This window comes from Scyliorhinus torazame, chromosome 3 (assembly GCF_047496885.1).
Source record: "Scyliorhinus torazame isolate Kashiwa2021f chromosome 3, sScyTor2.1, whole genome shotgun sequence".
NCBI lineage: Eukaryota > Metazoa > Chordata > Chondrichthyes > Carcharhiniformes > Scyliorhinidae > Scyliorhinus > Scyliorhinus torazame.
In genome coordinates this window covers 225,088,338-225,106,394 of record NC_092709.1, presented here as the reverse complement: position 1 = coordinate 225,106,394, position 18,057 = coordinate 225,088,338, and the positions used below count along the sequence as shown (strand labels likewise).

Genomic DNA, 18,057 nt, shown 5'->3' with positions numbered 1-18,057 from the left:
TACCCCACCTAGCCGGGCGGAGCTATCATACAGCTTGACCAATAGGAAGCATACAATTTCTACCAATGGTTTTACCAGGTACCGTAATACCTCTACTACCACAACCTCCCATCCGTCAGCCTTGCCTGCCTCCCACCCACACCCATCTCGTCTCCCCCTTTCTCCCAGCCTCCCTCCCATCCTCACCTCCTGCCCCACTCTCTCTGACCTCACCTCCCCTCCCCCACCCCCAACCTTAGGTCGAGCCAACCTTTCTAATACCTCTTTATCAACTGTTGGTCCACTTAGTATCTCAGCTACATCCCTTTCACTATGACTCCGACCGCATCTTTTTCCGTGGTAAAGATAGATGCAGAGTATTCACTTAGCCATGTCCTCCGCCTCTATGAGTAAATTTGCTTTTTGGTCCCTAAATTCTTTCTTCCATTAAAGTTTTCACTGCCTGACTTTAATATTCGTCTTGATGTTGGGAAACGTTACAGACCTCCCAGCAGGACCGGCCCCTCTTGGCCATCGAGTTTACTCATCCCCCGGCATCTTGCCCGCTTTTTGTTATCTTTGTGCTTCCCGTTTCAGAATGGGGGCATCATTTCACCGGTTGTCAACTGCGAGCGGCCATTGTGAATTCCCTGCAGACACCAGTGATAGAAATGTCACTCCTAATCCTGATGTTATTGTTTGAACAAATGCTTTCCAGCTGCCAATCAAATTCCTAAATAAATGGATAAACGCTCCCGCCAGAAATCTCAGCTGGGGATTGAGAGTTTGTTCAGTACTATGCGCTGTGGTGATTTCTACATTCGCTGTGATTGATACATTTCAGAAGTGAACAAATGTGGATTTTGGCGGTAACTCGGACAGTTGTGCCTCACAAAATGACCCTGCGGACAACTGAGGTGAGGTCCCATTTTCATGTGTTCTTAGCAATTTTAGTTTGACGGAAATGGCGAGCTGCCAAAGACTCGTGGAAGTTTGGATGAACAGGATGGAAACGTGATCAGGACTATAACTGATCTATTGCAGTGACCGGAGTGCAACCCTCACGCACGGTGCTAAATGCCAAGGGAAATGTTCTGTTTCAAGGCTACCTCGAACCTTTCCGTCTTGACATTTGCTTTGCCGTCGCCGTTTCACATTTCCCCGGCTCGGTGTCTAGGTAGCAAGATCCAGCAATTGGGGTTGCATTAGTATTCTTGTCCTATCAATGTCTTGTGTCGCTATCCACGTCAGCTTGCCTGATCCCTGCATTCCCAGCAATGTTAGAGACGCCAGAGAGGGAGAAAAAAAAGAGCCATCGGAAGACTTAACACGAGAGGCGACTCTTTCATTTTTATTTTGAGGTGAAAATAAAAGCTGTTTGTAGTGTGGCCTCCCTCGCCCCGTGAGCATTAAAGGCGGGGATCGTTCCGGTGTAGGATTTGCGGAGCTGTCAGTTTTATTAATGGGAACCCCTAAATCTCCGAGATGTGAATGTCTCCCGATTGAAAGCACCGCCGCCACCCACCCTCAGCAGCACGGAGCATGCTAACATTGGGATCTTTCCGCTATTAAATACTGGTGACTTTGATGCATGTTGAGAGGCAGTGCCCGCTCCGCAGGCTCAAGGTTAATGTGAGGCTGGGGGGGGGGGGGGGGGGGGGGAAGACGGAAGAATTAAAAACAAACAAAAACAAGTCTCACGCTTTTTTTGCATTGTGAGAACGCAATTGGCCTCCCGGAACTCGCAATTCATCGCAAATCGCCTCAGCTACCGCGAAAGGGTAGCTCTCCTCGGATTGTGTCTGCATGAGTTCAGCACTGAATGGGCGCCAACCCCGCCGCCAGTCTCCCTCCTCCAGGCGGGCAGGGCGCAGGGGAGAGGGCAGCGGAGGGAAGCGAGGCAGCTCAGAGAGCGCTGCGAAACCATCCCCAGCACCCCAGCTGTGTGAGATGGTAGGTGCAACTAGGAAGGAAGAATCATTTGTTTTGTTTTTATATACCCACCCTGGCTCCCCCCACCCACCTCCCCAACTGCTTCCAATTCCGATCACGTGTAAATGCACAACCGTATTTGTTAATGTGTAGTATTGGCCTGGGTGATGACTGGAATTCACCATGATTCTGACGCCTCTATTTATGGCACGGCTTATCTCTGTTCTGTTGCATGTGAGTTGGGTGCACATTGAAGAGCTTTACTGAATACCAAGTGGAGTTCCCGTGTCAAGAGGACACAAGTCACTCCGCCTAACTAGAACCACTCTGCGGGGTTTATGTTTTTTTTAAATCAAGTAAGCGAGTGAACAAAAGTGTTAGATCCGAGTGGAGAGCAGAACATCAATCCTGGAAAGTGCGAACATGTCCTTTTCCAAGATTGTGTCGATTTACTGATGTTGACGGGCAGGATCTAGTCAGACTTACTTGCAGTGGTTGCATTGATTTGAGGCTCAGATGGAAGCTGCACAGGTATAACTGGTGGGAGTTACATTTTGAAACACTCTGCGCCATGATATGAGAATGTTAATGGTGCCGGGCTAAAGGCGCTCCCTGTTATTTGTCAGATGTGGATGTTTGTATCACTGCCGCTCAGAATGGCAGCCCCGCCATTGATCTTCAATTTTCTTTCATCCTCCGTCTAAATGGCAGCAAAGTCCAAGCTGTCCCCCACCCCCACAACCACACCCCAGCGCCCATTTTTTTCTGTCGCTTTCTTCGAAAGGGCCGATGACCACCGGAGCTTTCTGTCTTTTTCAGCTGGTGCAAGACTTCAACACACAGGTGGCCCTTTACCGCGAGCTGGTTATTTCCATCGGAGATGCCTCGGTGGATTCCCCGTCCCTTCGAGCTGAAATGCACAAGACTCGCACCAAAGGTTGTGAGATGGCACAAGGCGCGCATCAGAAACTCTCGGCGATCTCGGGGTGAGTAAGCTTCTTTCCATTCACACTCAGCAATGCGGGACTTTCACTCCAACTTCCACCCGCACCATCCCCAAACTCTCAACAAACTTCTCCATCTTGAAGGAGTTTTTTTTTGTGTGGGGGGGGGGGGGGGGTGTAGCAGACGTGGATCGAGATCTGAAAGCTGTATTTTTAAATTACAGAGCGATGTGTCAGAATGATTTGTTTAATAGTTTTTACACCCTGTGCCAGATTTTTAACAGTTAACGCAGAAGGTTGTTCCCCTCAGCCTTTAAGTTACAACAATGATTTGTTGTCAGTTTCTTGCCCTGGTCAGTTTCTCCCTGCTCGCTGCTCCGTCAGTGACACACACCATCCCTGCACACGCAGCGATTCCGTCCAATGTGCCATTTACAAGGCGTGCGTTGGGTTTGAAAAGGAAACGGCGGTCATTACTTGTCGTCCCCTTTTACCACCCTTTTGCTGTCCGTTAAGCGGTGCCGACTTTGCAGAGACGGCGATACCCCTGGTTACATTGCAATTCTGTCGCTGTCCGTTTTTACTTGAGATTTTTTTACGTTGGGGAAATAATATTTCCTTTGACAACAGACGGATTTAAGGAGTGATTGGTTGGGCTCTTGCACCAAAGAGGATTCCACTCCATCAGCCAGGTAGAAACAGAAATGGAAATGCTGCAATTGGTCTCAGGGCCCATCGCTAATGAGGGGAGACACTATTAGTGTCCCCACACCACATACCTGATGGTTAGAGTGGCTCCTCTGAAAATGGCTCATGTATGGAGTTTGACAAGCTCCAGCTCAATTTTGTTGCCCCCCTCACCATTCTGCTGTAAAATATCCAGCCAATGTTTGCGATGTAAACTTTCACTTGTTAAATTACCACTTCATTTAGACCGTGGAGGTTACTTGGAGCCCATGTGCATGGCATGGAAAGGTAGAAGAGGGGAGCAAATTGCCTGAATTTTTTTTTAAATTGAGGGAAAATGTCACTTTAATTTGTTTCCAAAACTGACCATTGCAATAGAGCCTTTATTGTTAAAGTTCAGTGGGGGTGGAGAGGGAAATGGGTCTTGGCCAGTGGTGCACATGGGGCAATAATGAATCATTTGCTGTTTACGGCCCCCAAGCTTCCTGTGGAGAAGAGAATTGTGCAAAGTTTAAGATGGGCTGCCAATTCATGGTTGCTCATTTTGCAGGATTGTCAAAGACAAATTTCACCCTAAATATTTCTAACTTATAACTGAATTAAGTGAAATGTTTCTCATTAAAAATACATTGCCATAAAATAAAAATGCCTTCCCAAACTCTTAGCATATAGTATTGTATATTTGGAACTGAACAATTGACTCCAAGAATAACGCAATCATCTCAGATATGTTATCCAGCATTTGAAGTGGGGGATGAGAGTCCTCGTTAGGCAAATAAGGTTTCATACAGAATTTCAGAATGCGGGCTGTATGGCTGTAGGATGTGGCAAGAAAATTGAAGTCTAGGCTGGCCAATGTAATGTTGGTCAAAACTGGAAGAACGAAAGATCTGTGAGCTTCGATCTGGAGAGGAACAGGTTGGAGTGAGGCCAAAGACGGGTCTGAAAATAGCTATGAGGATTTTGAAAATAACTGAGAACTGTAATTTTCTTGGAGTACATTTTGGAAGAGAACAGGCCCCAGTTACGTATCATATTTGGCATAGAAGTCATAGTTATAGAAGTCATAGAATTTACAGTGCAGAAGGAGGCCATTTGGTCCATTGAGTCTACACTGGCTCCAGAAAGAGCACACTACCTAAGCTCAACCCTATCCCCGCAATCCAGCAACCCCACCTAACCTTTGGACACTAAGGGGCAATTTAGCATGACCAATTGACCTAATCCGCACATCTTTGGACTGTGGGAGGAAACCGGAGCACCCGGAGGAAAGCCTCACAGACACGGGGAGAACATGCAGACTCCACACAGACAGTGACCCAAGCCGGGAATTGAACATGGGTCCCTGGCGCTGTGAATCAACAGTGCTAACCACTGTGCTACCGTGCCGCCCTAAATGTGGTCCTGTACCAGCCCTAGACTTTGTCCTGTACCAGCATTAGTCAGCAAAATAGGATTCAAACTGTAGTTACCTCGAAGATCGTGGTGATTGTGCCACCATCAGTTTGTTCATCAGCTGCAGTGAAATTTCAACCATTGGAGATTTTTTTCAAGATAAAGTTGAGACAACAGCTACTTACAGTTATTGCATCATTCAGTAACAAAATGCATTGAATTAACTTATCTGAGCTGGACAACAGTAGTAATATAAGAAGATTGATATTAGTTAAGAACATAATTTTGTTTCAATATGATTAATTTCCTTTCTCCGCATTGAATCTTCCAACACTCACTGCCTAAGAAAGCAGAAGGAGTAATAATTTGGCATAACAGATGACCGCTATTGCTCAGGGAGCCTCAGATGAAATGCTAAGCCAAGGTTCTATGTGCCTGTTCCCATGGTTCAGATAGACTGTAAAAATCTCATGCCACTTTTTGAAGAAGAACAAGATGTTCTTCCAGTTTCTCAGCCAACATCCCTGCCTCAACCACAACATAACAGATTGTTATTCAACTCACAACTGTTTGTAGGTTCTTATTGGTACGAGACGACTGCTGCTTTTGTTTGTATAATGACTTTGGAAAACGATCCACCATTCAGTAGGACAGGTGCTCTATAAATGATCAGGTTTATTTTGATCATACCCTGACATGAGTTTGCACCTATCAATGAGGAACGAAGATCAAGTGAGAAAATATTAAGAATGAAAAAAAAATCATTAACAGTTGGAGATTGGTTGGCAGAATTCCATTTACACTGGCTGTTTAATGCTCTGCTTTCTCCAATTCAATGGTGCTGTGAGTGGGTATCATAAGCAGAACTTGCGCCTCTCAAAAACACTTCAAACAATGTATTACTAGGGTGCAAGATAGCAGTGGAATTAGATTGATATAAAAAAGTACAGGATGTCATCAATTTTCTGTTGCAACAAGCTATGTAAATATACCATCTTGCCATGTATATATCTTGCTCAGGGAGATTTTGCGTTATTTTGTTGGGGGGGGGGGGTTACTGTTTGTAAGGGGAAAAATTGTGTTGTTAAAAAACCTAAATAAAAAATATATTTTAAAAAAAATTTCTGTTGCAACAAAAACACAGTTCAGAGCACAGACAGGCTTCAAAGCTTATGTAATGTATGTGAAAATACAGAATACTTGCCTCTAATCAGTGTACAGTTAAAATAAATGAGATTTTTCCAGGCTTTTTAACATTTACCATGGCATGAACCTTAACGCCATCGAACAGATGGTTTGGAGTCATGTCATGCAAAGCATGCAAATGAGTGGCGAGTGATGGACCCAGTTGTGGGAAATGGGTTGGTCATTTGGATTAACCGTCATTATATTGTTAACCACAGGCAACCCGGTTTATCAGGCTTCGGGGAAACTTGGGAGTTTAAAAGAGGCAAGAAGGGATGGATCCTTGCAGTAAGTGCCTTTATAGCACTGTTTATCGGCCAGGAAGAGCAGGCATGTTTCCTCCAGGCCCAACAAGCTATCCAGTAAACCTCCCCTCCATCTCTCTCATTTCGGAGGGGGTAGAGCATGGCTGACCGGCATCAAACTGCCGCCGGCCCTGATTTCGGCATCAGGGCTCATTCTCCGCCCGATCGCCGAACACGATTTTGGTGTCGGGAAACAGAATCCCGCCCTATGTTCTCCCGCCGGAGGAGAATTACTATTGATTTACATTTCCCCTGTGAGCGCAAATCAGGAAGCAATTCAGCATTCCTTGCCATTCAAATCTATTTTTGGCAAAGCATATGTGGGATTCTCGAGGGAATCCAGCATCATAGAATTAAAGAATCCCTACAGTGCAGAAGGAGGCCATTCAGCCCATCAAACCTGAGCCGACCCTCTGAAAGAGCATCCTATCGCGTCCCCACCCTATCCTTGTAACCCAATAACCCCACCTAACCTTTTGGACACTAAGGGGCAATTTAGCATGGCAAATCCACCTAACATATACATCTTTGGGCATCCTTTTTCTGGAGGGTCTGTGGCGAGGGGTCCCACTAGTTAGGGATCCCTGTGGGGGGGGGGGGTCCCTCTAAGAGTGTTTCTGTGGGGGAGTCCCTCTAGTTAAGGGTTCCTGTGATGGGGGTTACCCTATTAAAGGGGTCCCTGTTGAGGGTCCCCCTATTAAGGGGTCCCTGTGGGGTAGTCTCACTATTTAGGGGTTCTCTTGGAGGGGTCTCCCATTTTAGGGTGTCCCGGGGAGTTGGGGTTTGGTAGAGGAGGGGTGGGCAGGTGTTTAATAGAGGGCGGGGTGGACTTCCTTGGTCAACTTGAGGGCCACCACATCAGGCTCACATTTGGTGAGACCTCCAGTCATCCGTGTCCACATAGTTCCTGACCAGAGGACCGGGGAATCACAGAGAGCCAGAGAATAGGGTGCCAGGCCCACTAGGTGGATGCAAATCGGGCATTAAGACCCATTTGCATTAATTTACATCCCCCAGTTGGCACGTGGGCATGAACCCCGATCCTGCTGCCAGCCAGTGGGGTGGGGCTGGAGCATCGTGATCGGATCGGCACCCGCCAACGCTCAGCACCAATCCAATTTTTTGATTTTCAGCCGCATTGGGGACCCGCGACCGGTGGTGTATTTGGATTTTTTTAGTGTCACGTGTACCCAGGTACAGTGAAAAGTACTTTTCTGCGAGCAGCTCAACAGATCATTAAGTACATGAAAAGGAAGGAAATAAAAGAAAATACATAATAGGGAACACAAGGTACACAATGTAACTACATAAACACCGGCATCAGGTGAAGCATACAGGGTGTAGTGTTAATGAGGTCAGTCCATAAGAGGGTCACTTAGGAGTCTGGTGACAGTGGGGAAGAAGCTGTTTTTGAGTCTGATCGTGCGTGTTCTCAGACTTTTGTATCTCCTGCCCAATGGAAGAAGTTGGAAGAGTGAGTGAGCCGGGTGGGAGGGGTTTTTGATTATGCTGCCCGCTTTCCCCAGGCAGCGGGAGGTGTAGATAGAGTCAATGGATGGGAGGCAGGTTTGTGTGATGGACTGGGCTGTGTTCACGACTCTCTGAGGTCTCTTGCGGTCTTGGGCTGAGCAGTTGCCATACCAGGCTGTGATGCAGCCAGATAGGATGCTTTCTATAGTGCATCTGTAACAGTTGGTAAGAGTTAATGTGGGCATGCTGAATTTCCTTAGTTTCCTGAGGAAGTACAGGTGCTGTTGTGCTTTCTTGGTGGTAGCGTTGGTGTGGACCAGGACAGATTTTTAGAGATGTGTATCCCTAGGAATTTGAAACTGCTAACCATCTCCACCTCGTTGATGCTGACAGGGATGTGTACTGTACTTTGCTTCCTGAAGTCAATGACCAAGTCTTTAGTTTTGCTGGCATTGAGGGATAGATTGTTGTCGCTGCACCACTCCACTGGGTTCTCTATCTCCCTCCTGTATTCTGACTCGTCGTTATTCGAGATACGGCCCAATATGGCCGTATCGTCAGCAAACTTGTAAATGGAGTTGGAACCAAATTTTGCCACACAGTCGTGTGTGTACAGTAGGTGTTAAGTACACAGTGGAGAATCCAGGTCCATGTATGTGTAATTTCATAATTGGTTAATTTAATTATGGGTTTGTTTTAATTGGAGTTTGACTACCTACATAAGTTGTCCTTTCAAAGAAAGTGGGCTGGATTCTCCGCTGTCGGGATTCTTCGTTGCGCCGGCAACCCGGGGATTTCCTAACGGGAGGGGCTGCCCACAATGGGAAACCCCATTTGCCGGCTGGCGAGACGGAGAATCCTGGGGGTGCGCCCCGAGTATCCAGTCCAGTGTTTCTGAACAGTGTTTATTTTGCAGTGTCCTTTGTTATCTGACTTTGCACAGTTGTCTACTGTTTGTTTTGGGCAAGGCTTATGCTGAGCTCAGCACAAAATATCTGATTTGATGCCCATCCAAAGCAGAAACCTTACGGCATCTTTTTAGTGCTGTTTAAACCTATTTTAAATCCAGCCTTAACATAACCACTTGATTAATGACCATTTCTTCCATTACAACTTAATTGAGGTACCTCAAAACAGTAGCCCTACATCCCCCATCATAGTTGTTTCCAGGCTAAAATCCAGACCTTTATTGTCAGTTGCAACATAGAATGAATTATCCTGATATGCCAGCTGTATTTTTTCACGTTAGAATCTCGATAGTAAAGAAAGAGAATTTCTTACCAAAATTCCAAGAAATGTGTAGATTTATTAGAAGCGGAAGTTATAGTTCAACAGTTGTTAAATGATCTCCTTATTCAAAAATCATAATATCAAGAATGTAAGTCACATACAAATTTTATGGTTGCTATCTTGATATAAAGACATGTAATGTTCAATAGTGTGTAACTTATTGACTTATCCACAGATGTCGCGAGAGATCAAGATGCCATTTCTCAATGGCGTTCCGAACTCCGAGGCCCCCAAAACAATTCCCGGCCTCCCCCCCCACCCAAACAAAATGTGGGAAGGGTGCACCGGCCTGCAGCCCCCAACAACACTCACACCCGGCAACCCCGGCCCGATTGCGCGCGTGAAAAAAAATGCCAGATTGACACCTTGTCAGTGCCAAGGCTGGCACCCAGGTGGTGCCCAGGTGGCACCAAGAGTTTCGGGGCACCACCCTGCCCAAAGGGCATGCAGCTTGGGGCCTCGGATCTACTGGGAGACCCCCATGAGTGCCGTTCCGCCTGGTTCCCATTTATGGAGACCAGTGCTGATGGGCGCTCAACCGAGGTCTCTGAGGTGGAGTGATTGAATCCCAAAATCTCAGGTACCTTGGGAATCTGCACAAACCTCGCTCTAATATGCAGATTTGCTAAAAGAGGATCCCAAACAGTGCCGGTTGAAACAGAGAATTTGCAGGCGTGCCGAACCCTCACTGATTCTGGGACTGGTGAGGGGCAAGCAGCGGCGCTGGGTAAAATACCCAGCTCTCGTGCCGAAACCAGCCAGAGAACGACCAGGTCCGTGGCCTCGCATGCGCACGGTGACGACTGGCGGTGGTCGCGCCGTACAACATGGGGCCAGCCGTGCGCGAACCCAACCCGCCAAATACGACCCCACTGGCCACCCCCTTCCAGTCCCCCCAGCCCTCGCAGAAGCCCCTCCCCCCGGCCAGCGGCACGGATCTCGGCCGAGTGTGGCGCCGTTAGACACAGTCCGCAGCCACCCCACCGGGTTCCAGACTGTTCAGACCACATGTCAACCGTGCAGTCGGGAATTCGGCCTATCGGGGACGAAGCATCTTGAGAGGGCCTGCCGATGACGCCATTTCAGAGGAGGCGGAGACTCGAAAACTGGCGTCAAACCGTCGCCGCCACGATTTGGGTGTCGGAAGGGATTCTCTGCCCGATCGGCGATTATGATATCGGCGTCGGGCAACGGAGAATTCCATCCATGGGCATTATCCCCTCCTAAGTGAGGACACCCGCTATGGGGTCGCTGAGGGCCCGTCCCTTTTCAGGTTCTCCACCCCTCTTTCAAGACCCCAAACTTCACCCCCTGGGTGCCTTCGTATCCGCCCCTTCGCTCACCTGCCTTTCATACTCCCCTGGTCCCCCCTTTCATGGGCATGGTCCTCCTAAGGCCCAGACCAGTGGCAGTGCCACCCTGGCACCGGGCACCCCAGAATGGGAGTGCCAAGGTGCGAAGCTGGCAGTGCCAAGGTGCCAGAGGGAGAGCCAGAGGATTGCTCTGTCCTGTTCCCAACCACCCAGGGGTCTCAAATGGCCTGAGAAATCCCCCAGGTGCCATTAGGCCTGCTCCACGTATGTGTGGACCAGTACTTAACGGCGCCTGGCCCAAGCCCCGGCGGGGAGGCCGTTAGTTCCCAGGTGAATCCGGGGCGGACATATTTATATGAGCTGTACGGCTCGGCTCATTCAAGTATGTTAATCTGGATCTCACCCGCGATGTCCTGCAAGGTTTGGATAAATCTCGTGAGACGTCTGAGGGATCGCAAATCACGAGAGAGTCCTCTCATATGATTCATTGGCCTCGTCGCGACACCAAGTCAGGCATGACTAGGCCGGTAAATCGCACCCGACATAAACTTCTCACATTATAGTGCAGTTTAGTTTTTTAAAACTAGATTTTGCTGAAAGCTGTCTGATGTCTTTCTTTAGGCCAGTAAACAAATTCAAATATACAAGTGGTTTTAGGATCAAATAGTCTTCAACATGTTATGGAATTGAAATGGAGTAGACAGAAGTTAGAATATAAAGTAATGCATGGATTCCTTTGGATTTTATCCATGTTAATTTGTATATTTTAACTTATCATTTTGTGCAATGAAGAGGATTTTTAGAAATCAAATATATTTCATTATTTTATTCATGTTTGTTTGCACCATGTGAATATTCATGCATTTATATTCATATACGGAAATGCATACATTTATATAGTCTGCAACAAATGAAATTTGTGCAGGTTTGAAAACAGTACTCATGTATATGTCCATAATTATCATATGCATGATTAAATGTTAGAGTAGCTGGTAGTTCCAATTCAGGTGGGTGCTATAAAATAAATGGCAGAACCATCAGAAGCATGGAGACACAAAGAGATCTGGGCGCGCAAGTCCACAGATCCTTAAAAGTGGCATAACAGGCGGAAATGGTGATAAAGAAAGCATATGGCATGTTTGCCTTCATAGGACGGGGTATCGAGTATAAAAGCTCAAAAATTATGTTACAGTTATATAGAACGTTGGTTAGGCCACGTTTGTGATACTGTGTCCAATTCTGTTCACCGCACTACCAGAAGGACGTGGAGGCTTTGGAGAGAGTACAGAAAAGGTTTACCAGGGTGTTGCCTGGTATGGAGGGTATTAGCTATGAAGAGAGATTGAATAAACTGGGATTGTTCTCCCTAGAGAGATGAACGCTGAGGGGCGACCTGATAGAAGTTTATAAAATTATTAGGAGTATAGATAGGGTGAAATGACAATTACAAAGGGGCAAAAGTTCAAGGTAAGGGGGGAAAGGTTCAGTGGAAATGTGTGGGGCAAGTTTTTTTCACAGAGAGTGGTGGTAGCCTGGAATGCACTGCCAAGTGAGGTGGTTGAGGCAGATACGTTAGCGACCTTTAAGACTTATCTGGATAGGCACATGAACAGATGGGGTATAGAAGGATACAGGCGGTTGGTCTCGATAGGACACGTGTTCGGCACAGTCTTGGAGGGCCGAAGGGCCTGTTCCTTTTCTGTATTGTTCCTTGTTCTTTGTTCTTTGAAGCTGAAGTAAAAGCTTCATCTTCACTCCTCACAATGTGCTTTAACCCCCACCTCAGAAAAATACGTGCTACTGTACCGATGTGAACTGTTCCTGCCTTAAGTACCCTGTAGTTTCTTTGAGTGAAAGCAGTTTGTAGTGAATTCTCAGAAACGCTGTGCTCTGAAACTACATTTTAGGGACTCATGCTGGAGCTGACAGGTCCTGGAGCTGAAAGGGCAGTATGTTTAACAATATGTTAATTCACTGTGCAAGCTGGTCCCATTTATGGACTAATTTGCTTTTCTGGAGATTTTTTTAAAGGTTGGACTATTCCTGCAAAAATCATAACTGCTCTAATAATTTTGTGAAATGTTAAGCAAATTTTATTCCCTTCACATAAAAAATGAAGGAATTAATATTCTCCTAAATTATAGATAAACATGTAAAAGTGATATTTTATTTGAGTGTTGCAATATTCAGAAGATAGCTCAGCCACTGGTAGAACAGCATTAATATATTAAAAGTACAGGGTAATTATAGTTAAGAAATATTCGGTTGGATTCCCTGTTTGGGAGACTAGTGTTCCTGCCAGGGCTGAATAGCGTGCAATTTGTGTTTCCTTTGGGGGGCGCTATTCCTTCCATTATTCATTTGGGCTAGCACTCAGCCGGTGAGAATGTGAAGTAATTCCCAGCCCAGCGGGCCGTGTAACCACTGGGGCCGGAATTAGCGGAGAGAACCTGACAGCTGGAGCTGTTTTAAAGCGCTCTAGTTGCCACACGCTCATTGCAGCCACGATGATGGCTCAAAGAAGACCTGTCCCCGAATTTTGGGAGTCTGAGGTGGACCCACTGCTCGATGCTAATGAGGAGAGAATGGACACCCTCTTCCCCAATGTAGGCCGCAGACTCTAGCCCACCCTCCTGAACAGTGCCTGGGAGATGATTGCAGAGGCAGTCAGTGCTGCCAGCCTCACCAGGAAGAGACAGCTCGTGATCCTGAGGGGTGGGGGTCACTGGTGAGGCCTGAGAGGGGAAGACTACCAGGGAGGGTTACAGAGGTGCAGGTGTCCTGTGTTTGGGGTTAGCTCTGCTAATCCCCTGCTTCTCTGCAGTGGGGCAGCACGTCTGAGGAATGGCAACACCTGGTGGGCCACTGATTGAGCTTGCCCATGCCCATCCCCTTGCTGATACAGCTGAGGTATGTGTGGTGTTGGGTGCTCTGAGGTACAGACGAACCAACACGGTTGCGATTGGTACAACGCAGTTTTATTCCAACTAGTTATTTACACATCTGACTTGGTACTCAGCACGTGGTGACTGTGTGAGTGTCTTGTTAATGAGGTCCTGGCCTTGTCCTGTCTCCAGATGGACTGGCCAGCAGGTGTCATGTTTCTTGTCTTATACTGTGTCTGCTCTTGTCTGTGATTGGCTGTCGTGTTATGTGTGCTAATTGGTCTGTTGGTCTGTTTATCATGATGTGTGTGTTGTGATGTGTGTTTGAATATCATGACATCCCCCCTTTTTTTACAAGATTATGTGCCTACATGGTTATAAATATGAATGTGTCCTGAGTGCAGCTAAAGGTGTGTGTGCATGATATTTACAGCATGTACATGTGGCGTAACTATATACAAGGGGCGATGTCAGGAGTGACATGCTAACGAGGTTGTACCACAACAAAAGAAGAAGAACGTTGAAATTTGGACCGATCAAACGAGGCCTGGAACGATAAAACAGTGACATGTTACAATACAGTAGTTGCTAAAATGTGACGTGTGAACAGTCTCATAAGTCCAGTCTAGTAGGTGGGCGACGAATTTGGGTTGACTGCCTCAAGGGTGGGTCGAGAACCACCGGCTGAGGTGCGAGCCTGGCCACGGACGGCGAGAGAAGGGGCATGGTATATGGCAGCTCCACGAAGTCGCTATCAGGAACCAGTGGAGGACACGTCTGTGTATGGTTCTGTTGAGAGCGTGGAAGTAGGCGAAGGGCTCGGCGATTGCGCCTACGCACGGATCCATCCGGCATGCGTATCAGGAACGAGCGGGGAGCCACGCGTCGGAGAACTTCGGCAGGTGCTGACCAGCCACCGTCTGGTAGGTGAATGCGGACGTTGTCTCCAGGGGCCAGGGAGGGAAGATCAGTTTCCCTTGTGTCGTACGATCTCTTCTGGCGATCGCGCTGCAGTTGCATCCTATGAAGTACCGAAGGCACAGTGGTTCTGAGGGCGCGACTCATCAGCAGCTGTGCTGGCGAGAGACCCGTGGCTAGTGGGGCTGAGCGATAGGCCAGCAGGGCGAGGTAGAAGTCCGATCCGGCAGCAGCAGCCTTGCAGAAGAGCCGCTTGGCAATGTGAACGCCCTTCTCCGCCTTTCCATTGGACTGGGGATGCAGAGGGCTGGACGTCACGTGTGTGAAGCCATACGAGACCGCAAAGGACGACCATTCATGGCTGGCAAAACAGGGCCCATTGTCCGACATGACAGTCATCGGAATGCCGTGGCGAGCAAAGGTGTCTTTGCAGGCCCTGATGACAGCAGACGACGTGAGATCGTGCAGGCATATGAGTTCTGGGTAATTGGAGAAGTAGTCCACTATGATAACATAGTCTATGCCAAGCGCGTGAAATAGGTCGACACCCACCTTCGCCCAGGGGGACGTCACCAGCTCATGGGGCAGAAGCGTCTCAGGAGGTTGCGCCGGCTGAAACCTTTGGCAGGTTGTACAGTTGATCACCATGTTGGCAACATCGTCACTGATGCCCGGCCAGTATACCGCCTCTCGGGCCCTCCGTCTGCACTTCTCGACCCCCAAGTGGCCTTTGTGTATTTGATCGAGAACCAGCTGGCGCATACTGTGCGGAATCACAATCCGGTCCAGCTTCAGAAGGGTCCCATCAATGATGGCTAGGTCGTCTTGTACATTATAGAACTGTGGGCACTGCCCTTTGAGCCATCCTCCCGTCATGTGGCGCATCACTCGCTGTAAAAGGGGGTCGGCCGCTGTCTCTCGGCGGATGCGGACCAGACTGGAGTCGTCAGCCGGCAGATTTGCCGCTGTCAAGGCCACCTGTGCCTCGACCTGACATACGAACCCCTCCGCATCTGGCGGCGTGCTCACTGCTCTGGATAGGGCATCCGCCACGATGAGGTCCTTCCCTGGAGTGTAGACCAGTTGGAAGTCGTACCTCCTGAGTTTAAGTAGGATGCGCTGGAGGCGAGGGGTCATCTCGTTCAGGTCCTTGTTTATTATGCTGACCAGGGGGCGGTGGTCAGTTTCGACCGTGAACCGTGGAAGACCATAGACATAATCGTGGAACTTGTCCAAACCGGTTAGCAAGCCCAGGCATTCTTTTTCGATTTGCGCGTAGCGCTGCTCTGTGGGGGTCATGGCCCGCGACGCATAGGCAACCGGGGCCCATGACGACGTGTCATCCCTCTGCAGGAGCACTGCTCCAATGCCGGATTGGCTGGCATCAGTTGAGATTTTGGTGGGACGAGACGTGTCGACGAACGCCAACACTGGTGCCGTGTTTGAGCTCCTCCCATTCCAGCTGGTGTGTGTGTTGCCACTGGAACTCTGTAGATGTTTTGACGAGGTGGCGCAGAGTCGTTGTGTGGGAGGCAAGGTTGGGAATGAATTTCCCTAGGAAGTTGACCATGCCAAGGAAGCGTAGGACAGCCTTCTTGTCGGCCGGCTGCGGCATGGCTGTGATGGCGCTCACCTTGTCTGCATCCGGACGGACCCCTGACCGGGAGATATGATCCCCCAGGAACTTCATTTCGGTCTGGCCAAAGGTGCACTTGGCTCGGTTGAGGCGCAGGCCGTTTTCCCGCATGCGGGCAAAAACGCGTTGGAGACGATGTATGTGCTCCTGCGGTGTGGTGGACCAGATGATGACATCGTCCACATATACGCGCACCCCTTCGATGCCTTCCGTCATCTGCTCCATGATTCTGTGGAAGACCTCGGATGCCGAGATGATGCCAAATGGCATCCGGTTGTAGCAGAATCTGCTGAAAGGGGTGTTGAAGGTACATAGCTTTCGGCTGGACGGGTCCTGTTGGATCTGCCAAAATCCTTTAGAGGCATCCAGTTTCGTGAATATCTTCACTTGAGCCTTTTTACTGGTGATCTCCTCCCGTTTGGGTATGGGATAATGTTCCCGCAAAATGTTATTATTGAGGTCTTTGGGGTCTATGCAGATGCGGAGCTCGCCAGAGGGCTTCTTGACACACACCATGGAGCTGACGCATGGCGTGGGCTCCGTGACCCTGGATAGGACCCCTTGGTCCTGGAGATCCTGCAGCTGCAGCTTGAGGCGGTCTTTAAGTGGCGCAAGAACACTGCGAGGTGCGTGAACGACCAGGATGGCGTCCGGTTTGAGGCAAATTCGGTAGGTGTATGGCAGTGTTTCCATGCCTTCGAATGCCTCCTGGTTGTGGGCGAGGAGCGATTGGAGCTGTGCGTTGAACTCTGCATCCGGGAAGTCAGACGTGCCGTCTGGAGAGAGAGAGAGAATTTGTTGCACAAGGTGGAGAGCCTTACATGCCTGTGCGCCCAGCAGGGAGTCCTTCGATGAGCCAACTATCTCGAACGAGAGTGTGGCCGTGTGTGTTTTGTGTGTCACCTGGAGCTGGCAGGATCCCATGGCCGGGATAACGTTCCCGTTGTAGTCGACCATCCGACCGGGATGGCTGGATTGGTGGTCTGACCTTCATGGCATAGAATGCTGACCATGCTATGAGGTTGGCAGAGGCGCCAGTGTCCAGGCGGAAAGTGATCGGCGATCGGTTGACCGTCAGGGTGGCACTCCATTCATCGGCCGGATTGATGGTGTTGACCCGGTTCACATCAATGACCGCAACCCGGAAGGCGTCTTGGTCATCTGTGTCGTCGGTTTGGATGTCGTGATGTGGAGGCTGGATGGTCCGCACGTGTCTGCGAGGTTGTCGGAGATGTGGAAGATCCACAGGTTGAGCCGCTCGACAGTAGGCAGCGTAGTGGCCCATCTTGCCACAGCGTAGGCATTGTCGGGTTTTTGCAGGACATTGCCCTTTTAAATGTGCAGCTCCACAGTTGCCGCACGTCATGACGTCATGGCGTTCTTTACGCCACTGCGCATGCGCAGTTCGGATTTGCGTCGGGCGCGCCTGCGCAGCACGTCCCTCAGTGTTGCCGTAGGTTTTGGCGCGCACAAACGCGGGAGGCCTCAGAAAGCGCGCAAAACGGCCGCTCTCGTCCGGGCCGCGGGCCGGGAGAAACTCAATTGCCTGGATGCGTTCGGCCTCGTGGGTGGCCTGGCTTGCCGATTCGATCGCTTGGGACCTCCTCCGTGCCGATTCGGTCGCCTGAAATTGGGCATAGTGGCTGGTCGCATTTTCATGCAGGACACAAGCTTCAACTGCAGATGCTAAGGTCAGGCCTTTAATTTTTAGAAGCTGCTGGCGTAGGCCACTGGTGGCAACGCCAAAAACGATCTGGTCCCAGATCATGGACTCTGAGGTGGTGCCGTAACCGCAGGACTGCGCGAGTATGTGGAGGTGCGTCAGGAAGGGCTGAAAGAGCTCATCCTTACCTTGTAGGCGCTGCTGAAAGACATACCTCTCAAAGCTTTCATTGACCTCAACGTTGAAGTGCTGGTCGAGCTTGAGGAGGACCGTGTCATATTTAGATTTGTTCTCGCCTTCCGCGAACACCAAGGAGTTGTATACATCGATGGCGTGCTGACCTGCGGTAGTGAGGAGCATGGCAATCTTTGTTTCGTCCGAGGCGCCCTGTTTTTTGTTGGCTCGCATGAACAGTTCGAATCGCTGCTTGAAGAGCTTCCAATTGGTGCCCAGGT

General features: G+C 49.1%; 1 protein-coding gene across 4 annotated transcripts in view; it reads left to right on the top strand.

The window, feature by feature from the left end:
- Positions 1 to 1,699: 1,699 nt before the first annotated feature.
- The window catches only part of rgs7bpa (regulator of G protein signaling 7 binding protein a), a 188,657-nt gene continuing 172,299 nt past the window's right edge, over positions 1,700 to 18,057 (top strand). For 2 of the 4 annotated variants that reach the window (XM_072496941.1, XM_072496940.1), the window contains exons 1-2: positions 1,700 to 1,932; positions 2,731 to 2,897. In XM_072496941.1, coding sequence (XP_072353042.1) covers positions 1,786 to 1,932; positions 2,731 to 2,897 — 314 coding nt within the window. In that variant the 5' untranslated portion in view covers positions 1,700 to 1,785. The other 2 variants (XM_072496942.1, XM_072496943.1) reach the window with 2 other exon arrangements.